The following is a 23,341-nucleotide window of genomic DNA, read 5'->3' on the forward strand; positions in this document are numbered from 1 at the left end:
AAGGATAATGCTAGACTCTGTCTCTAGTCGTTTGCACAGTATATTTGACTGAAGTGGCTAAACAGTTGTGTAAATAAAATATGCGCTACCGGTCGCTTTGCGGCGGTCAAAAATACCAATTAGGGGTCACGTTTATACAAAAATCCCTACAAGACTATCTGCAATGACGTCACTTCAATGCACAAGCGCATTCCACGTGTGTACTACGTACGCACGCATACGACGTACACACAAAGACGTACCTATCGATCTCTTCCGGGTTTCTCATGATCTTCATGTTCCACGTATTCCACATGGTCTGTACTCTTCTCTCAGTATTTTCTGCATTTTTTAACACGATGGCTGAAGTACCAAAGAATGGCGAGAGGACTTTCATAATGGTGAAGCCTGACGGGGTACAGCGTGGACTTGTCGGGGACATCGTCCATCGCTTTGAGAAGCGTGGATATAAAATGGTCGCTGGGAAGATGATGAAGGTAATACAATTTACATACATAACATGTGGTATGGGATCACATGGGAAGGAAGGGGGTGACGCGTGGCCAGACTCGCCGGCTAGTCTGGCGGCTGTTCTCGCTTGGCTAGAAATAGTAGAATCGGAACTAGCAAGGGCTGGGTGATATGATAGAAACGGCAGTAATGAAGAAAATCAATTGGGTATAAATTGATTTTTCATCTTATCTAATTTTTAAATGCCCCCCAGTGACCCCACACTAATAATAGGGCGCTGGTCCGAGAATGAGGATCGTCCTCATAAACGCGGACAAAATGCGTCCTCATAAACAAGGATCGTCTGCATTTTCGCCGACGTTTTTTTTTCATCGGCGCCCTGCGGGTTTCGGGTTACCGGACCGCCCGCTGGCAATGCCAAATTTGGATTCCCCAGGGGAAATTAAGCTTAGATTCTAGGTCTAGTTGACCGTCTACTTTTATGGGTTGTCCGTCTTTCCAAGCATTTATTGCTCATAATGTGAAGGTCTCTGTACAAAGTCAATGTAAAATAGTCTACATCAAGAAAATCATCCTGTAATCCATTTTTTGCATCGCCAATGTGCCGATCAAAAATATGGAACATCTGCTTTTTTGCAGACGAGCCTTGTTTTTGAAGACGCATTAGTCCGGGTTTACAAAGACGATCTTCGTTTATGAAGACGATCCTTATTCTCGAACCAGCGCCGCGCCCCTACTGAATATAGACTTTAGAAAAATTAATAGAGTCTACGGTAGTCTATAGTTAATCAACTGATCAATGCTTATCATCATGATCATTTATAATTTTTCACATATTATTGAAAACATGCCGTTGATATTTGTGGCGCTAGTTCAGAAGCACATCCAGACTTTGACCCGTAAATCTGGCGTGGAGATACCCTACTAAAACAGGTCCATATAATATCTACTAAATCTTCATCAATTGTTAAAACGTGCTGTTAATGGCCATGATTTAAAAGTTGATGTGTTTGTAATATTGTTTTATGTCAAATTTCTCCTATTTTTTGGAGTATTATTTCTAAAAGTGAAGACTTATAATATTCATCTTGTGGGATTCACTGCAAACTACTGCACAATACAATTGCATACCGTACCTATGGACGCGCGTGTGTGTAATGTAAGCGCCCGTAATGATGAATTGCTTAGATCCTCATTAAAAGTTGAAAAGCAATTCATCATTACGGCGCGGTCGCTAACTTCACACAGGCCAACCCGCACCCCACCGTCGGTACAGTATGCAATTGCGAATTTAAGAACCAGCGAATATGTTTTGGGGTCGCTCAGCACGAAAAATTAATCACACGAAAATAACAGCATTTACAGTAAAGGGCTAAAGAAAATCCCTGATAAAATACAAAGAAGTTAGACTGCCACTATTACCTCGTCATGAGGATATTTTACTATACTGGAGTTTTCAGCAGGGTAAGAACAAAAGTAAAAACCCTTTTTTCTTCGTTCATGAACTTGTTTGAAAAACTTATTTAAAAAATTGTTCTTTCTTCCAACAGCCCGATGAGGAACTCCTTAACGTTCACTATGGTGACCTCAAAACTAAGAAATTCTTCCCTGGACTTATCAAGTTCATCTCCAGTGGACCAGTCTTTGCAATGGTAAAAACCTTTATAGACTACATGTATTTACAATGAAAAGGAGGGAGGCAAGTGGGGGGGGGGGGGGGGGGGGGGGGGGGGAGGAGGGGGGCCTAGCGTAAGTGAACTAAGTGAGGAGCACTACTAAAATCTAAACTAGACACAGGGTTAAGACCTTTGTTCAAAATTGGGTTTAACAAAGGAAGATGGACTGAAATCCATTTCCTTTGTTGTTTAAAGTGATTTTAGACGCACGGTCAGGGTTTAAATTATTTGAATAGGTATCAAACGGACCATTGATTTGACTTAAACTAAATTACCCATAGGAAGAAAATATTAATTTTTCTTCAAAGGAAAACCTCAGGTGCTACAAAGGTCTAATAATCATCTGATGATTATTATCATTTATGATTAAATGATTATTAGACTATATGGAAAGAAGACGAAATGGGCATTAGACAAACTGATAATTAGACGAAATGAGCAATAGACCAAATGGGTAGTAGACTTATTGTTGATTAGACCAAATGAGTACATGTATTAGCCTAAAATCCTAAATGGTCATCAGACCATATTATGAGACCATGTGGATTGTAGATGGGCTGGGTGTAGACCATATGAAAATAAACTAATTGGGTAGTAGACAAACTGGTTGCAGACCAATGGCTACAAACCCTATGACTCAGCCCCACCCACCATTTTCAGATGTTGAGTTAGTGCAGGCAAAGAAATTAGTATTTCTGAAGCTTGCATAAATTATATGAGTCCTACTACGACTTGCATCAGATGAAACGTTGAGGATAATGATCATACACTGTGCTTTTACTATTAATCAATGTCATTTTCCATGATACTTGGTGATGTAGGGGCATACACAGAGCAGATACATGTACCTTGGACTTGTGATTATTCATGTTTAATTTCTGTTTACCTGGCTGATGTTTCACTGTTTCATTTAAAACTTCTTGTTTCATGATCAGGTATGGGAAGGAAAGAATGTCGTGAAGCAGGGTCGTGTAATGCTTGGAGAGACTGACCCTGTGAGTAGAAAACTATTTCATTATTTCCAGTTTTTTTTAATATCATTTTCATAGAAATCACAGAAGAAGTCATAAAGCGAAGATAGAAAGTTGGTTGAAGGGAGAGGAAGTAAATAAAGTTCAAATTGTATGTGTCTGGGTATAGAGGGCAGGGGGCACAAATTAATATTCTGGTAATGATTGATAAAGAGAACTTGTAGTAATGAATCATGCTTAACTTTTCCCCCCAGTTTCAATATACAGTCAACCTTGTATAAGTTGACCTTCATGGGACTGAATGAAATTTGTTGCTCAATGGCATACATTAAATTATTGCCAGGTAGGACAAACATTATGGCTTGTTCTACCAAACAACATGGACTTTATGCAATTCGCATTCTGAGTAGTAAAATATAATCATTCATACCGGGTTTATGAGATAATTTGTAATAGCTTAATTTGTAACGAGGCACTTCACAAAGACTTGTGTTTTAAATTTGATTACCTTACAAAAATGGCCTATTACATGTACTTGTATATTACAAGCCTTCTGTGATGTCTCCTTCTTTTTCCCTTGTTTCCAACAGCTTCTTTCAAAGCCTGGATCCATCCGTGGGGACTACTCAATCGACCTCGGTCGCAACATCTGCCACGGCTCAGACAGCGTGGAGTCGGCCGACAAGGAGATCAACCTCTGGTTCAAGAAAGATGAAGTCATGGACTACAAACTCTGCACCGAGGGAAATGTATATGAATAGATCTAATGCCGTCTGGGCCCCATCTTACAAAGAGTTGTGATTGATCATTCAATCGCAACTTTGCAGTCTCCCATCTCTTAACTACATAGTTGCGATTGATATCAATCGTAAATAAGTTGCGATTGATATCAGCTCTTTGTAGGACGGGACTTTGGTCTATACAATTCCTTGTTAAATTTATGTTCCCTGTCACAATGTCATTCACAGGACTTGCACTATTTAAAGATAATCATGTGCTCAATGTAATTCTGCTGTCAATATATGATTCCACTTGTAGAATGTTATGTTGTGTTTAAAGCACAATTTGATGTAATCTCTGTGCCTAATTTAATTTGTGTTAGACACAAACCAAAATTCATTCCAAATGGATTCATGTACATTGAGATAGACTACAATGGATTTTTTGTGCAAATGTAGCGAACAATTACCGTGATTCTTGAATACATGTACATGTACAGTATGCCACTACAAGCTGTGTGGATGTGGGAATTTTATCGCCCAGAAAATCATCATGAATTAGACAATGACGGTCACAGTACAGTATATACCACAGTCTGCCATTTTTTGTTAGATATCTTGTTTAAGAGAGAGAAAATACATGAGAAAGTACACCAAAAAAAATTGTAGTATTTGATTTTCATTTATTTCTTTGTGCTTAGCCTCTTCAGAGATAGTAACTATCTATACATGGGTAGATAAAGGTCATTAGTACAAAACTTTAAAACCCATCAGGACGACTTCTAAAAGTTATTTAATCATTATTCATATATGCCTTGGCGGTACATTATATGACACACGGGTGGAAGTATTCTTTTCAAGAGGGCAAACAAAATGTATTGATGAAGCACCTCCATCACTTTGGCAGTGATTATTCTAAAATGCAAAAAGCAGGAAGTCTACATGTGTAAAAAAAAATCTGTGGATATTTGGACGTCATTTGTAGAATTGCTATCTCTGAAGTGGCTTATTACGTTGAGATGGTTTGAGAGGGTCTGAGCAACATTTGTGGGGTACTGAAGCAAGCTCAATCCATATTGTTCAGGTCAGCAAGATAATTAGAAGGAAAAAACACAGTAGGATTCATCTCTCAAAATATTGTATTTTATAGTCACAATTTCCTTGTGTTGTGCATTTTGTAACTGATTATAAAGCTGAGGAATACATTAGCCAGTTGAGAGTTCTCTCTGTGAACATTGAAGTTTTGTTTAAAAGTTTCTGTGTGAAAATATCCATTATGGTCCGTCAGTTATAAACAAAATGGGGGGGGGGGGGGGATAGAACATTTGAATTCCTGTTGTCTTCACCCAAATGAATCAATTAGTAGCTTTGAGCTAAGCTATTCTGTTTGAGAGAATGAGCGTGTGTGTGTGTGTGTGTGTGTGTGTGTGTATCTTCTAAAGGGAGTTATGAGCTCTGGTAATAAGGCCTAAAATAAAAACTTGTATAGAGTACAGAAGCTGTGACGTCATAAGAATCTATTTTTAGAATTTCTCAATTTGTTCTTCATTTTCCGAAAGGGCATAAAAAATAATGTCCAAATGTCGAAAACCAATTGAATATGTTAAGTATTGGCTGAGATATGACCATCTGAATAAATATATGTCCTATGTGAACTCAGTGTTATATACTCTGGCTCCTAGTGGTTAGGAGCCAGAGCATATGCAACACTGAGCTCCTATGGGGAGTATATTTAATCAGATGGTCATATCTCGGACAATACTTAACATATTGAATTGGCTTTCAACATTTGGACATTATTTTTGATGCTCTTTCGGAAAATGAAGAAAAAATTGAAAAATTCTAAAATTAGATTTTCGATGACGTCACACTTCACCACTCTATTGCTCTTTGCGACCGACCCAAAAATCTGAAAATCTACGGTCGTCATTTTAAAAAGGTTTTTTTTTTTTAACCGTTTTTTATTCAAATCTTACAAAATATCGGTCCAAAATGGGTGACAAAAAAAAAAGTTCTGACAGACAGACCCATGTTTTGGCACCCAAAGGGCAATACAACAAGTTTTTATTTTAGGCCTAATAGAAATATTGCCTTTATACATAATCAAACAAATTAAATTAAAGCAAACAATGGTTTTGAAAGAAATTAGCAAACTAGAGGTAATGTTGATGCAAGTTGTCCCTCTCATATATATTGGTGTGTGTGGTGTGTATATTGAAACTTATATATTTCGCCCTAGAAGATCTTTATAATGCTGCGATTCAGATTGACTCGTGTTATTTTAATATGAACTCGATATAAGTGCTGCTGAGGGGGATTTTTTTTTCTAATTTCAAAGTAGTGTTCTGCCACTGAGCATCATTATAAAGTGAGAACAAAGTGAGAACTAGTATATTATAAAGATGTAAGAAATCTACGTTCTTGAAATTTACTCTCAATAAAGGACTACAGACATCAACATTTTCTACAAATTTGCCTCAAATTTTATTACAAAAAGCAAATCGACAAATGACATACAAGACCAAAACTTATGTCGGAAAAAAGGGACATTTATTAATTCATCATTTTGACAAATTAATAAACAAGTCGATGGTATCTGTGAAATACACATATGCAGGCAGTACATGACATGTACATGGATAAATGCATTATCTTTTTTTTATATTATGCCAACGTGTAATAAATATTATGACTCCTCAATACTGAAATATAACAATAATTTTAATAGCACTTAAACAAATTATGTTAATATGACAGACATAACATTTAAGAATGATTGAATGATAATTTCATAGCAATTTAATATGAATCCATGATTTCATATTTGGAAAATGTTTTTGTACTCGCATAATGCAAGATAGTACAAATACACATGAACTATACTTTTAAAGCAGCACACAGTCATAATAAAAAAAAAATGGGAGCATCAAACGATGTTAAATTATCACAAAATAGCTTGACAAATAGCCAGTCATCAGGAGACACACAAACTAAAGAGGCAAATGGTAGTTTACAATAGTTTGTCCATCTTATTTTACATCTCTTTAAATTGCATAAAACTTGATTTCTAGACGATTATAAATTACATATAACATACATTTACATGTTCTTTATTGTACATTTTACACAATTCAACGTCCCCCAAATAGAAATAATGCTGACGAGGATAGATGAATAGCACTCTTTATATTCATGTACATTCACTCTGTTTCAAGGAAGCTCCTTTCTCTAGGGAAGTGGAATGCTCTTGCACAGATATCAATCGAAGACAGAACAGCGATAAACACCGTTCCCAGATAAGCCTTAACATTTCTAATAAGGGAGGGGAACCTTGGTATAAACAGCTCTAATATAACAAGGTGATTTCGCTGGTCCCCGCTCTGACATGATGGCTCAGTGGATAGAGCGCCTGCTTCATGAACGGGAGGTCTTGGGTTCGAACCCTGGCCGAGTCATACCAAAGACTTATAACAATGGGACCTTCTGCCTTCTAGCTAGGTGCTCAGCATATTAGATTGAAGAAGGGTAGTAATAACATATTATGTTATGCAGGGCCCGCTGTAAGAACAGTTTCATAACTGAAGTGGCTACCCTGGGTAAATAAAACGTTAATATTCTTTGTTTTCTTACCCTGATATAACAAGATAATTACCTTGGTCCCAAGATTTGCACTGGACATGTAGTATGGTGATTAAGGATTCTACACCAAATGTTATAATTCAGTCATAACGCTTGTGTGATGTTATTCAACAAAAGCAAATGACAGCCTCGGTGCCCATGCCCACTAGGTGTATTTTTTATCAGGTTTGTTGCTTATTTCTTGACTTCATACTCATACTGGAGTCCGTTAAGTCACAGAGAGCTGGATAATGAACTTGATAAGTCTTGTTTGTTATCAAATTATTCCGTGACGTGTGTGCAAAGCTTATTCACGACTGCACTTGCAAACATGACTTAATTGCATAATATCATGTGTCATCTTGATGGAAAGACTAAATGATTAAATTTCTATAAAACATCTTCCAAGGATGCTTGGAAAATCATATCATTTGCAAGGATCATCTACTTTTGTTCTGCTTTTGATTTAGAAAGATTTAGTTAAGCTCTGGGAATTTTCAGATTAAATATTGAAAACATCAGTCTATTCATCATTCAAAAGAATTTGTCTTCTTACTGAGCTACATGTACATGTATTTCCACACTTCTTATGAATGATCACGGCAGACCTCAATACACAATCGTCAATACAAGTTGTCAAGTTGGAGAGCAAAACAAAAATGCTCAATGTACAAAATATAGACAAAGTTAAATTAATTACAAAATACACTCCACTTGGCAAGTACAAGCTAATACAAATTAAGCTCCATTCACACACAATGTGGAAACCCATCAACAACAAAAAAATATTTTAAAAAAAACACTGCAGCAAATCTTTGCCTGTAAATGAATAACAAGAGACAACATCCAGTGGGACCCTGTAACAACAATTTTTTTGTATTCAAGATAGCTTGTTAAAGGCCCACTGCACTACTTGTAGCTACTTGCGCCCTCTATATAACAAACAATGCCCAATCGGTGACCACTGGTCCCCCATGATCCTCTTTTTCTTATGTTAACTGAGAGCTGAGTTGATGAGATAACCATCTGTCCAGTGACCTTGCAGGGCAGTCTAATCCCTCATGTAAACTACGCCAGATAAGCTTTAAATCATGATGGCTATAAACAATACCGGTAGTAAGAATGTAATGTATGGGACATTCCTTGAAATAGCTAACAAATTTGAATTTGTAAGCAACTTCTAAGCTCTATGCTCATCTTATTTGATTTTGCAGTAGTGTTTTTTTTGGTAGTGAGTTTCGGCTTTATGTGTGAATGGGCCTTTACCATCGCCTCAAAGATAGGAATTGCATACTGGTATCAAATGGAAGAATAGTGAAAGACATGACATCTCGCCTCTTCCTCAAACTGATATTCATCAGGATATAATAACACAATAATATTAGAAATAGAGCACCATACATTTATCATAATATATTCAAACAATTCATATATGACATGTTGGGTGGTCAAAAATAAAATGAATACTGACCAATCCACAATAATACTCAAATAGGAACATAGCATCCAATCTACTGGTATACAAGCCACTGCCCTAGTTACCACTATCATTGAATGAAATACACACAACTTAAAGATTGCAGTCGTAATTCTGTGTTAGTACACTCTGGTGGCAATATGGTACATGTATATGAGAAGAAGTTCAACAATCTGAAACACTTCGGACTTTTGCAACGTTTCCTGTGTGCAAGTTGTACAGTTTCTCTCCTTCTGATGGCATGTGAGTAGAATGGCTAATTGTGCAAAGGACCTGATAATAGCAGATCTCCTCACGTGAGGCGTGATGGCTCAGCAGTAGATCAAAGGTCTTGTAACTGGGAGGTCTCGAGCTGAAAACTAAGTTGATGCGCTAGTGCCCTTTGGTAAGGCATTAATCCTTATTACCAAGTCCCCCGGAGAGGGCTTAAAGCTGTCGGTCCCCTGGTTGCTTACTTACAAGCATACACATGCTTTCTTAGCAGTCAGGTAAAACCAACCAACCAACAACATGACGTTTTAATGGATCTGGACCACTGGCTATTCTGTGAAGGGTTTCTTGCACTCAGAATTTGTCTGGTCATATCCTACCCTCCTGGAACTTCATCTTGTTCCTTGCAGATACAAATTATTTCAAAGAAGCCAATATGATAGACAAGTAGAATCAAACGTTCGTAACAGGAATGTTGGTAAGTATTGCGATTCCAACCACGGCTCGACTCGTGCCCATGGGTTTGTTCCGGTGCCACTCCCCCGAATGATCGTCGAACGCCTCCACCGTGTTCAGGTAGTGCACCCCGTCATGACCCCCTACCGCATACATGGTAGAGCCCAGGACGCTGACGCCATGCCCACTCCGACACTCTAACATTGGAGCCATAAATGTCCACCTGAAGTGGGTGAAAATCATGGAAGAAATTTTTAAATGAACAAATCTGAAGAAGAATTGCCAGAGTAATTTTCCTTCTATAAGTTAATTAAAAACTTTGATTGGAGATAAAAATGTGCATAACTGTGCCAAAATCGTTACAAAATTTGTGCACAGACGATACTGTAGATTGCTGTATTCCATACCTGCCAACATTTGAAAATGAGAATTAAGAATTTTTAGCACGGTATGTCTTCGAAAATAAGAAATCTGTACCCTTAACAGGCGTTTGGATATGCAGCGGCAGTGTAACTGGCAATACGCGGTAAATCTGTGCAAAAAAGCGAATACAAATTCGCTGCTTAATCATGCAGCCCTTCAACGCACGCAATACGTGAACTCTCACATCGCGGCATATGATAAAACAAGCTTAATTTGGCTTAAGCAACCCAACAACAACAACAACAACAAAACAAAAAACAAAACAAAACAAAAAAAAAAATCGAAATTTTGAAAAAAAATGAATATTCCGGATTTTGGGGTCCTAAAAATCTAGAAAAACAGAATATCCGGATTATTCGGAAGGGTTGGCAGGTATGGCATTCCTATTACATACTAGAAACATTAAAGAAGTAAATTTCAGGTTCAGGAACCCAAAGCTAACCCAGATATATTAGAATATTGGTGGTAATTGTGTTCTTTCAACTGGTGGCAATTAAAAGCAGTGTTTTTTAAAGTAGCCGGTCTATAAAAGAAACATCTGATAAAACTAACGTCATCCTGGGCCCTGTCCTCAAAGGAGTTATAAATGATCCAGCTATATCACAAGACTTTCAATCAATCACAAAACTTACAAACTTCTGTATTTATGTAAATCTTTAGTACAGACTTGCAATTGATTAATTCAATTGTGATTAATTTGAACAAAATCACAACTCTTTATAAGACAGGACCCCCTATTCCCCTATAATAATAATAATAGTTATTTCTTATAAAGCACTTTTCAGGACCAAAGGTCCTCTCAAAGCGCTTTACAGATATATTATTACCCCGGTCATCGGATTCAGGCTTACCCGCACACAATATATGCACATTCTCCACTCCCTGGGGAGCATTCACTTTTCTCACCTGTCTTCCTCTGGGTAGTATCTTTCGACTGTGTTGAGGTTTGCCTGGCCATCGTAGCCTCCAGAAGCATACAGTCTGCCCCCTACTGCTCCCAGGCCTCCTCCACCTCTCTTGGAACTCAAACTGGCGATGGGTAACCACTGCAAACAAAACCACACAACAGTTTCATTAATAGTCTTAGCAATCTGTAAGGGAGGGGTGATAGGGAGCACTAAAAATATATATTTTTTTTTTCTTTTCCTCAACCACCCAACCCAAAATTCTGGGGAAAAAGAAGGCATCTTAAAACATTCCCCCACTTTTGGTTAAGAATAGGGAAAAATAGGGAAAATAAGGAAAACATTTGGAAAACAGGGGTAAAATCGGGAAGTAAAAAAAAAAGGAGAAAAAAATCTATTTAAATTGGCTAATTATTAGGCCTACTGTAAGGTATTCCTCTGCACTCTTTGAACTCAAACTGGCAATGGGTAACCACTGCCAACAAAACCACACAACAGTTTCATATAGTCTTAGCATTCCGTAAGATTTGCCTTGACATGATAATATGCGTATCTGAACACCTACCCCCTGGACATTCACCCCCCGGATAACCACCCCCCAGTCCACTACCCCCTAGGACAACTACCCCCTAGGATAGTTGTCCAGGGGTAGGTGTCCAAGAGGATGATTGTCGTAGGTAGTAGTTGTCCTATGGGGTGGTTATCCGGGGGGTGGATGTCCAGGGGGTAGGTGTTCTACAACCGATAATGTGTGTAGATAAAACAATGATTGAACATATCGATCTATACCCTTCTGCAATGAAGAGCATGTATAAAATTGCTCAAACAGTTTCAGGCTTTTACCAACAAATTTCAGGTTGTGTCACAGCTCTGTTTCGAGTGTATTTAACCGATTATTGAGGATACAAACTTTCTGCACCTCTTTTTGAATGATGGGAGAAGTTTCAATTGCTGTAGAGAACTGTTTGGCTTGTACCCAGTAGATAAAGATTGTAATTGAAAACAAGTCAGAAGAAATCTTGAAGCCAGCAGGATTGAACCTGCCATCTACTGCTTGCCGGGCAGTGACTCTACCACCAGGCCATCACTGGTCCATGACACAGTCACAATGAATAGAAACAAATACCCAAGCTCTCCTAACTCATTCTGACTTATTAAAGTGACTTGGTAACATTGCCTCAGATTCTGAAACAAAATCCTGGATTTAGCTCATGCTGCAATCATAATTATAAACCTTTAGGTCAGTCAGGAATCCCATGACTTTTACAAGCCGATCGTCTGTCTGATTATCAAGATATTTATGATTGGAAATCAAAATTTTATTTTTTGTTTTTATAACAGTTTTTATGACACTACAGTCTATTGGGGAAAATGAGTATGGTAAAACCGGGCACTCAAAGATTTGTACTTTTTTGAGGCACTTCATGATCATTTTGTAGTACAATTTTTTTAGGGCTTCAATATTAGACCATATCACAGACACTGATAATACATAGGAACATCTCAGATTTAACATTGTTAAACGATGCCTTTATTTTTATATTCATGATTCCCCATTAGGACAATAACTTTGAATTGTTAGGCTTACAAATAGAGGAAAACCAATTGGTACGCCTCAAAGGAGATGTGCTAGTCATGTCACAGAGGCAATCATACAGGTTCTTACCTTGTTCATTCTGAGGTCATATTTCTCGCATTCCTGAAGATAGAGAGTACCGTTGCTACCTCCTGTAGCATACATGCAGTCATGGAGAGCCGCTACACCTGCATGGCGACGCTTGCCCTCAAGACTTGCTATCCTTCCTGAATTCACAACATAATTACAGTGAATAATTTGAACAGATAGATAAAAAGAAAGGCATCTTTTGATACGTCACAAGGTTGCCAATTCAATAACAGGGTAAACTTCCACTTGAAGCCCATCTGTAATAGTTTACAGGAGGGATTAGACCACCCTGCATGGTCACTGACAGGTAGTTATCTCATCAAATCAGCTCTCAATTAACAAAAGAAAAAGAGGATCATGGGAGACCAATGGTCACCGATTAGGCATTGTTTGCTATACAGAGGGCGCAAGTAGCTATAAGTAGTGCAGAGGGGCTTCAAAATATAAACATAACAGAAGCATGCATTCTGCTGAATTTTAATGTGTGTTTGTCTCCGAAGTAACTTCTATGACTCAGAAATCAAGCCCATACCCAGTTACGCACAAGTAAAGATAAAAGATCAAAATATCTTTTGCTATGGTGGTTGAATTTTCCTCTAATTTGATTTTCATGCTGCTTTCTTCTTTCTGCAATAATTCTGCAACATTAGTTGAAAGAGCTTCAGAAAGAATCATATTAGAACAAACAGATAGTGCAGACAAGGTAAAAGTCATAAAATGTAAGTATAGTCTACTCACTCCAGCGGTTTGTACGGGGATCATAAGCCTCTACTGTATCAAGGACAGTGGACCCGTCGTAGCCACCCACTGCAAACAGCTGTCTATCAAGAATAGCCACCGAGTGATAGCGTCTGACCTGGTGCATAGATGCTACTCTATGCCACATCCTGGTGGCTGGGTCAAACATCTCCACTGTGCTCAGGTATTTGCCTCCATCGTTTCCACCTACATGACAAAAAAAAAAAAGCAAGATTTCAAAGAAATAATGAGTTCCAGTGTATATTTTGGTTCCTGCAAACCCAGTTCTGCTCTAGGTCATTATACTATAACAAGAGACATTCACATGTCAAAAAGAGCATACTAATTAGTCAAGGTTTAAACCCGGACTAAGAGTAGATCAAGGTAGTTGGTTAAATGTGTCCCAACTTCTTCATCCCTTTAAAATTAACATAATGCTGTAGCAAAATAAACAATCACAATCACATCATCAGAAAATCATTTTATATTCATACCATGACTTTATTAATTCCAGTTAATATAAAGAAGTTGACATTTAACATGAAAAATTGAATATGCACAATTTAATTTGCAATGCTCAACAAAAAGGACCTGTATATTAAAGATAAAGACCAGTTATGGTCATGCAATTGCATTGAGAAAGAAACGTTGTGGAATTGATCAGATGCGCGACACGTGTGTTTATCTCTCACAGTCCAATAGATAAACTAATTTACCAAATATATCAATTAGTAAGCGGTTTCCCAGCAAAATTCTTATCATCATGTATTAGTCAAAACATATTCTTTCACATGATTGGTAATAAGAGCTTCCATTTCATTTTTTGAAATTGTGGCGTTTCCAATACTGGTCTTTACCTTTAACAAACATGGGAGATATGTGTATGTATTTATCAAGTGCATACTCACCTATTGCATATAGCTTGCCATCTAAGGCAGCCACTCCCACTCCACTCCGAGGGGTGTTCATACTTGCTTCAATGCTCACCCTCCCACTCAGCAGATTGAGTCTCTCTACATGACTGAGGGAGTGTCCTGTGCTGTCCATCCCTCCAACACAATAGATTGATCCTAGTAAAATATAATACACACACACAAGATAAATAATAACATGCAATTTGTGTACGGGCCACATTACAAAATGTGATATCTTAATGCAAGATACATCATTGAGAGTGTAATCCCCTGACAAAAAGATATGATCGTGACATCATCATGTGGCTAACTAGCCTTCAATAATTTTATCCATGATTTTCAGAGGTAATGCTCAACTAGTCAATCTTGTTGTCTTTGTTAGTGTTTTTTGCTACTTGTTATTTATTCATTTATATGTTTATCCATTCATTTATTTATTTCTTCATTTTATGTTTTAACTTCATTCATTAATTATATCTCAATTCTACTCATACAGGATACAGACAGGAAATAGAACACAATGAAAAATGAAAATCTTCTCTTACAAAAATGACATAGGTAATTATTACATTTTCAAAAGTATGTATATGTTTACAAAATTGTAGTCAACATACAAAAAAAGACATAGATCAAAATTAGCTCTTCAACACACAAAATGTCCATCACTTTGCTTTAAAAAAATTGAAAATAAAACAGAAATTTTCATAGAGTTGACGGAGTGGTATACATCGAGGGGTCAGTGACACAAAGACATAACTCCATATTTTGCCAAAAAATAATCAGAAAAATGTGGGCTTTCCAGGAAACACAAAGACTTAACTCCACCCAACACCCCATTGAAGTCAATCGCTACTGAAACATAGACAAAATGGCCAAAATGGAGTTACGTCTTTGTGTCACTGACCCCTCAAAATGTAGGCCCTGTGGAACACTCACCTACTGTTGACTTCCTAGGAGTGATCTGTGAGGGCCTCAGTGAGTTCCTTCTCTCTGGTAGCATGTAGTAGTTCTTAGCTTCATCCAGGAGGTCCCTACACTTCATGTCTTGCTTGATAAGATCTTCGGCCTCGACGATGTCCACAAGGAACCTTGGAGACAACAGAGGCATCCGCATCTCCTGAAGGAGTTCAGCAATGTGGTCACCTCGGCTGGCTTTGTCATGATAAACCCATCTTAATATAAAGTATAAAGAAATGAGTGAATGTAATTTGAACATGTATGCATTTTCATTTCTTGAAGGTATCCAGTAAAGATAATTTCCACTTTTATTTGTAGTTATGAACCTGTCTGATATAAAAGCTACAATAGACCAGTTTGTCATTAGCACATGGTTCAGATGACCCCAAATATCCACAGATCTTTTAAACATAGATACATCCCACTTTGTGTTTTTTGGAATAATCACAGCTAAAGTCATGGAGGCAATTCTTTGTTTGCCCTCTCAAAAGGATTACTTCCACCTCTGTTCAATAGAATGTATCACAGGTGCATGCATGGATAATGATTACATAACTTTCGTGAGCATATATCCAGTATTAGTCTCATGGGTTTTACAATTTTGTAAAAGTGACCTTTATCTGCGCATGCGCAGATTGTATCTACAAACTGGTCTATTAAAGAAATTGTTGTTCTCAGCTCTTGACGGAGTTCTCCAATGTGGTCCCCTTGACTGGTTTTTTCATGTTGAACCCATGTGAAATAGAATAATTGTAAAGGAATAATTTGTTCGTCTCTATGACTGGCTTCTCTTTTACAAATACGCAGGCAATAATCATATTTTCTTGAAGAAGTTCAACAAAAGTTACCCAACCTGCTTTGTCATTGATAAACCCAGATGATTTTACAGTCATCAGGGAATAATTTTCCTCAAATTTTTTGATTAGCAATTTCAGCCGATGGATAAATATTTCAAATGAAATTCTGTACATTTCTATGGAAGAAAACTGCTACACAAAAGATATTTTGTATAGCAGTCATGCAAAAATGCATAGCAAATTGCGATGCGATACCAGGAAAATTATTCCCTGGTCATGTATTATAAAAATGGTCCTTCTCATCTCTTGAAAACTTGAAAACGGTCATTAATGTGGTAATTTTAACTGACTGTTTCATGGTAAACCCATGTGATAGAATCATTACATATAGATCAGTAATCAGCAGTCTATCTGTAACTCTGGTCATCAGGGACGATTCGTTGACACCTAACAACGACACATTTGATTACGAACACAACTGGGCATACAATTACATACCTTATTATTGCATTATAGACTTCCTCCTCGCTTGCCACATTTAAATCCTCGCTTTGTAGCAGCTCTGAGAGTTGCTCCTTGGTGAGTTGTAGGAACTCTTCTTCATACGCCACCTCATTGAAGTGCGTCACTGCGTAGTGTCCCGAGGCCAGCTTGAGATCTGTACACGTGTGAGCATCTGCAAAGTTTCTTATACCTACAGTGACAAAAAAAAAAAAAATCACAGATGGTTATAAAGAGCACACATTTAGACTAGGCCATTAAACATGTAATGTGATCATGGCTTCCATTATGCCTTATGCTAGAGTAGGGTGATAGTGAGCACTGAGCAGTATAACTTTTTTTTCTTTTTTTCCCTTAATCACCCTCCCCCTTGACTTAAATATTCTTTTGTAGGGTACAGGGGGAAAAAAGGCTAACAACATTCCCCCCCCCCCCCCTTTTTGAGTAAGAAAATTGGGAAAAATTCAGAAAAATAGGGGAAAAAGGGGTAAAATCTGAAAAAATCAGGAGAAAAAAATATATATCAGGAAATCCATTTAAATCTGGTAATTATCAGGCCTGAATCTAATCAGTTCATTGGCTCTGCAAGATACATGTCCTGAGTTGGATGATAATCCGTCCATCGGTTCTAATGATAATGTGCTATTTTTGCATACATAATGAGCCCTGTGACCTTTGACCTCATGACTCCAAAATCTAAGCAGTACATTGACTCTGCAAGATACATACTGTACATGACCCAATTTTGGCGGGAATCCATCAATCGGTTCTTGAGAAAACGTGATCGAGAGAACGGGACGTACGGACGGACGGACGGACAAATGGAAAACATAATGCATCTGGCTACTTCGTTGCGGAGGCATAAAAACACCAGACTAGCAGTATAATACAGAATGTTCTGATATAAGCAGTGACAAGTAACATGGATACAAAGATATTGCTTCAGAAAACCCAAAAGGGTGTGTTAGAGACAACCACAAAGGTGTTATCAAGCATAGCTCTATTCAATGGACAGCCGAGGATTAAGAATCATCCTATTCAATCGATCCTTTGAGAAAGTAGTCTAATCTTTGCTTAGTTGTACAGTGACTAACAATTGAGGATGTACCATGAGATGGGATCAATCATCAAGGTCTCCCCATGAAATTACAAAAATCATTTAATCCAGTACAGCTTAAGTTGAGATTTTACTCTAATCTTTACTTACTCATACACTAGCTAACAAATGGGTATGTTTCATGAGAAAGGCCCCCAGTCTTACCAACAGTGGAGGCTAAGATGAAAATGTTCTTAAATTTGTGCCTAATCATACCATGGCTAAAATGAAGCATGTTTCATGAGAAAGGATTACGGTCTTACCCAGACAGTTTGCAGGATGGAGCTGTTTCTTGAGGAACTCTGAGCAGGAGGCTTGTACGTCAGGGAGCTGCAACATGGATGCCGTGTTAAGCAAGGCTTGCACAGTGTCTATGTGAATCATTAACTCACCTGCAAGCAAAACATTGCAATATCATATGATATGTGATTCCACAGAGAAGCATACTTTGAGGGGTCAGTGACACAAAGACGTAACTCCATTTTTGCCATTTTGAGAATGAGAGGTTTTATGTAACACTGAGCACTTGGGCCTTAAGGAGTTAAGTCTATGTTTCACTTGCCATTGACTTCAATGGGGTGTGGAGTGGAGTTAAGTCTTTGTGTTTCCTGAAAAGCCCACATTTTTCTGAACATTTTGATATCAAATACTCATTTTGGCAAAATATGGAGTTACGTCTTTGAGTTACTGAACCCTCGACTTGATAAATAACAAAATTTGTGAAAGACTTCTTCACTCAGGGGTTTTTGTTTCTCATTTTGCATTGAAGCTAAAAACAAATTAAATACACTCTTATTATAGGACTATCTGTGTTACCTACATGTAATAGTTGATGCATATTTTTCTGCAATACTACCAATCAGGAACGTGTTTAAATAAGGCATTCTCAATAAGTTTATAATCAGTTTGCCCCCCAATATAATAGTTACTGATTATAACTACTTCTTTCCAACCAAATATTGAATCACTTCCATATTCATGAAGATAAAATTTTAAAGTAAGATTCTTTTTAATTCACACTTGATTTAAATTTTTATGAATTTCATTGAATGAAAAACATCTAAAAAACATTTTACTCCCCTCAATACATGGAATATAAAGTACAATTACAGCACTATGTTGTATTGCCTTCTGCAGTGTTTTCCTTTTTCAATTTTCCTATTCAACTTAATTATTGCACAAATTCTAGCGATCCCCTTTTTTCCCCTGACATGATGAATCAGATGTAAGATGTTCTTACCTGAGTATGCATAGTCTATGAGTTGTTCCATTGCCCTTGGTTTGACCTCCTTCATGGTGATCTCTGCTAGACCGGCCTCTTTCATCTCACCCGTGAACATGGTATAGAAATACTGGCAGAAGGATGCCAGAACAATCCGATGCGCAGGTATCCGCGTTCCTGCCAGGGTATAAGGAAAATAGGAGATTTATACGGGGATGCCAGTTAGAATTTATCAGAGGGCCTGAAAATTACCAAGAATGAGCTATTTGTTCACAAAAAGCCTTAACTATGGTCTGAAAATAACTCGGCAGGGCCTGAATTCAGGCTATTGCCTGAAAACTGGCATTGTGGCGTGCGCCACAACTATGCGTTGTGGTGTGCGCCTGTAATCCAGCTAACAGTGGAAGTTACAAACTGATTCAGCCGAGAACGCAGGTTCGAAACTGAGTCACGTCTTTCAGATGGTGACGTTTAAAGGTCGGTCCCCAGACGTAAATAATCATATCTGATTGATAGTTGATGCACGTCTGTAAAAAACCCAGTACACTCACTCACTCACTCACTCGCATCCCTGGTTATACATTTTGAAGTCACAACAAAAGCTTGTAATTATTTTCTAAGTCTAAACACCCCATGAATGACCCCAAACGACCTACGCAATTAAAGTCAGAGAGTGGAATATGCAGAAAAGTGGGAAATTGGGGTAAAAGAGAGAGAGAAGAAAGAAGAAGAAAGAAAAAAAAAGAAAAAAAGAAAGAGAGAGCAATAGGAAAGATCTGTGGATAATTAGGGGTCATTTGTACAAGTGATCTCTCTGATTTGGCGTATTCAGTCAAGAGAAGATTAAAATACAGACCAACAGACGGATATAATGTATGTACATGTATCCTACAAAAATAAACTACTTTTGAATTCAAGAAGTGTCTCAAAAAAATATATGAGACATAGACCTACTTAATGCAATACCATTATAACTTGACAAAATGAAAAAAATTGTAAACATTACTTCAATGACTACCAGAGTAGATCTACCAGTTATTTTTTACCTGGACTAGATGGACATTGACTGTTCTACTGTTTATATCCATGAACCATCTTACCTTCAATATCTAAGATGACATCACATAGCTTTCCAACCTGCCTCAGATCATCCATGGTACGCAGAGCCTGGTTGCCATAGAAACTGTCCGCTCTGTGGATCATGACATCAGGACTGCCCCCATCTGCTGCTAGCTCATCAAAGTCCATCATGATGACAAAAATGTGTCTCTTTTTTTGTGGGTGTTTACCAAGCAAGACTAAACTTCATTTGCTTTCCCCCAATACAGTGCGTATCATCTAACACACATGTTGAACATCAGATTGACTTTGCACACAGATACATGTACATCAAAATACATGAAGAGCTTGTTGAATTCTGAACTCCTGATCGCAGTCTTTATACAAATACTACAATCTCTCCTTCTCCGCCATCCTTGCACTGGAAAATCTGAAAAATAATACAGGTTTTTCTTGTAAGTAGAAATAATTAGACCTCTGCATACAGGAAATAGGTAGCACTGAGCCGAGTACACGTACATTGTACATTCAAATGCCAAATATCTTGTTCTTATTCACTGGCTCTTTCCAGTCCTCTTTTCTTTATTATTACCGCAATACTGGTAATCAAAATACAACTAAGAATCGTGAACCCTACACCCGCCAAAGAAAAAAATGTTTGCAAAAATTACGAGGATATCCTTGTTTATGTGGACGATCCTCATTCTCAGACCAGAGCCCCAACTGATGACCCCTCCCCCCTCCCCAATCAACGCCGTTTGGCATTGCTACACTCTCCACTCCATTTTATTTAAAATTTTATTTTATTTCAATAAACAAAGATCTTCATGGACTTATTATTATTTCATCTTCTCAATGTACCAAAAATTATTAGAAAACTCTAAATAGCCTTTGACTAGTTGACTTCAGACCCATGCATTCATTTGCTATGAATCACAACACAAACAATGCCCCGCTTTATACACGCACAATGCATACCTTGTTGACATGTGTACTCGCTCGCTCATTCAACCGCAAACAATCCCATTTCTATCCAATGTAATGTGTACAATCAAGCTGGTCAGCATAGCTACACACTCGCAAGTAAAACCTTGTCTTTAAAATTACATTACATGCATGAAAATGATGCAATATAGACTAATATGTCTGGCAAACATAGGGCACCAGAAGATAAATTTAACTTACTTCTTATTTTCTGGAGACAGTATAAATCAAAGTTGTAGAAGTTGTGTCAAACTCAGCTCAAAGATACACCGTGGGATAGGAGCTCCCAACACTCGTCGCGTCGGACTGTACTGCTGCTGATTTCCGGTTTCGGTACAAAATAAGGGATAGTCTTACAATCTCTTCAATTTCATTTTTCTCACTTCATGAAAAATATACTCGTGTATTTGGCCTTTTCATCTGTTACAAAACAATTAAAGTTAAATTTATATAAAATTCAATATTATCAAAACATAAATATGATAATCCTTTTAAAACAAAACATTTTATAAGTTCTGAACATTACATGCCAGAAAATAATTAAAAATGAGTGTTTGTCCCTAAGTTTATATGATGGCGCTATTACAAAATTGATCATAGAAGAAGTGGCAGATGGTCGCTGTCATCTCAAACTATTGATTTCGGTTGTTAAAATCTAAACATATATCATAATATTAGATATATTATTATCATTCTGTCAAATATTATTTTGGACTTTTTTCAAATTTTGAAATAAAGATATTTTTTTTGATAGGCCTGAAATTATTGAGTCATCTAGAAACTTTATAAAACGAACAAAAGGAGGGAAAAGAAAAGAAAATAGACACAAGAACAAAACAAAACGAAAGACCAGAATAAAAAAGGAAAAAGAAAAAAAAAGGAAAGGAGAAGAGAGAAAAAAAAAGAAAAATTCAAAATAAAAATAAATGACTATAAACAAAGCAAAACAATATACAATGAGTGGTGTAGCATATGTCTCACGCGGCTTTTAATTTTTTTTTGGGGGGGGGGGGGACGGGGAGCTTGGAATTATTTGATAGAAGAAATGCGAGAAAACAAGGCCACAGAGTATGGACATAGTTATATTGGAAGTGATAATCTCTTTCTTTCAATTTTCACTTTGCCATCTTCCTTTCTTACCCCCCCCCCCCTCCCCCGCCCCCTCTCATCTCTCTCTCTCTCTCTCTCTCTCTCTCTCTCTCTCTCTCTCTCTCTCTCTTTCTCTCTTTCTCTCCTTCTCAAGTGGCACGTATTAAATACATTTTTTTTTCTGAGTGCGTACACAACATTAGAAGTTCAAAATTATTACATTATTTGTAATATTATACAAGCATTATCAGCTGTGGGATAGTGCCAAATTACCCATGAAGGGGCACTATAGATAGAGAGAGAGAGAGAGAGAGAGAGAGAGAGAGAGAGATAGAGAGGGGGATACACATTGGTCATTGGCCTATAAGATAATAATGTGAATATGTTATGAGACTGCTGATTATAAAGGAGATTGTCTAGGCGTCTTCTTTCCTTTTTCTTTTCACTTTCTCTCTTTTCCTTTCTGTATTTTCTAACCTTTTCCCCAGTAACCACGCGATGGGGGGGGGGGGGGGGGGGGTAAACATACATTGATGAAAATGTCACTAAAAGAAGTTTTACTTTTGCATGGGTTCTTTGGGGGATGTGTAGGGCATTCGAATTATTTCTTAACTGAGAGGGAAAATTTAAGTAATATGAAAAATATAATAGATTCCGATGTAGATAAGCATATTATGCAAATTTTACTAATTTCAGTTTATCTGAAAACATCACTATCCAATAATCACAGACTCAGATGCAGCGGCGGAGCGACTTCCAAAGCGGGGGGGGGGGGGGGGGCACGGACAAAAAAGGGACATTCTCTGGAAAAAAAGGGGCTCCTTCAAAGGGAAATCTCAAAGCTAAAATATACAATTATTTTAGACAATGTTATATACCCTATATTGTGATTACATTATCAGGGATGATTTAAATATCTGTTTCTCGTTATACATCATACAAGATATTCTTCAAGCGTTATACTTTGCAGTTGGATGTGATGGTCATCAAATTCATTTGCGAGCGAGGACAATTTTTAAGATTTGTGAGGTCGCAGTGCGAAAAATTACATCTTATAAAGAGTAAAAACCCAATTCTGATGGGGTTATAAGCACATTCTCATAACGGAAGACTGAAAAGACCTTTGATAAATTACATAATTATAACATCTATAACTACGAGCGAGCGTAGCGAGCGAGCTTTGGGTGAAATTACTTTCAGTCGCTTAAAATTAGGGACACAATTAATGATGACAGGAAAAGGGGACACTTATCGAAAGGGTTAAGACACTAATTAGAAATGAAAAAAGAGTACGTGTCAAAGTACCAAGGCTAATTATCAGAGGTGAAAATGGGGCACTTCTTACACCTTAAAAAATAGGCACGCACCAGGGATGAAAAGGGATTTTATGAGAATGGGAAATGGGCAGTTTTC

At 37.5% G+C, this 23,341-nt stretch overlaps 2 protein-coding genes across 2 annotated transcripts; one reads left to right on the forward strand and one right to left on the reverse strand.

Annotated features, from left to right (window-relative positions):
* Positions 1–236: 236 nt before the first annotated feature.
* On the forward strand, positions 237–5,049 carry LOC594617 (nucleoside diphosphate kinase B). Its single transcript, XM_030980960.1, has 4 exons — positions 237–476; positions 2,001–2,102; positions 3,062–3,121; positions 3,688–5,049. Exons 1-4 carry the CDS (start codon positions 267–269, stop codon positions 3,856–3,858), a joined length of 543 nt encoding a protein of 180 aa, XP_030836820.1. The 5' UTR covers positions 237–266; the 3' UTR covers positions 3,859–5,049.
* A 3,775-nt stretch (positions 5,050–8,824) lies between these two features.
* On the reverse strand, positions 8,825–21,145 carry LOC594619 (kelch-like protein diablo). Its single transcript, XM_030980962.1, has 11 exons — positions 21,041–21,145; positions 19,897–20,285; positions 18,815–18,973; positions 17,838–17,966; positions 16,476–16,671; positions 15,160–15,395; positions 14,218–14,379; positions 13,310–13,516; positions 12,572–12,708; positions 10,907–11,046; positions 8,825–9,800 (listed from the first exon to the last, which is right to left on the reverse strand). Exons 2-11 carry the CDS (start codon positions 20,045–20,047, stop codon positions 9,575–9,577), a joined length of 1,743 nt encoding a protein of 580 aa, XP_030836822.1. The 5' UTR covers positions 20,048–20,285; positions 21,041–21,145; the 3' UTR covers positions 8,825–9,574.
* Between the last annotated feature and the right edge of the window lie 2,196 nt (positions 21,146–23,341).

The sequence above is a fragment of the Strongylocentrotus purpuratus genome, unplaced genomic scaffold (assembly GCF_000002235.5).
Source record: "Strongylocentrotus purpuratus isolate Spur 01 unplaced genomic scaffold, Spur_5.0 spur5_scaffold_11, whole genome shotgun sequence".
NCBI classification, from domain to species: domain Eukaryota; kingdom Metazoa; phylum Echinodermata; class Echinoidea; order Camarodonta; family Strongylocentrotidae; genus Strongylocentrotus; species Strongylocentrotus purpuratus.

Bases quoted from the DNA above. Each gene is read 5' to 3' on its own strand.
- LOC594617 (XM_030980960.1), top strand. From the start codon at position 267: ATGATCTTCATGTTCCACGTATTCCACATGGTCTGTACTCTTCTCTCA. The intron at 2,103-3,061 runs GTAAAAACCTTT...TTTCATGATCAG, and splicing joins GTGGACCAGTCTTTGCAATG to GTATGGGAAGGAAAGAATGT. The intron at 3,122-3,687 runs GTGAGTAGAAAA...TGTTTCCAACAG, and splicing joins TGCTTGGAGAGACTGACCCT to CTTCTTTCAAAGCCTGGATC.
- LOC594619 (XM_030980962.1), bottom strand. From the start codon at position 20,047: ATGATGGACTTTGATGAGCTAGCAGCAGATGGGGGCAGTCCTGATGTC. The intron at 17,967-18,814 runs GTAAGAACATCT...TTTTGCTTGCAG, and splicing joins CATAGACTATGCATACTCAG to GTGAGTTAATGATTCACATA. The intron at 9,801-10,906 runs GTGAGAAAAGTG...CACCCACTTCAG, and splicing joins TACTACCCAGAGGAAGACAG to GTGGACATTTATGGCTCCAA.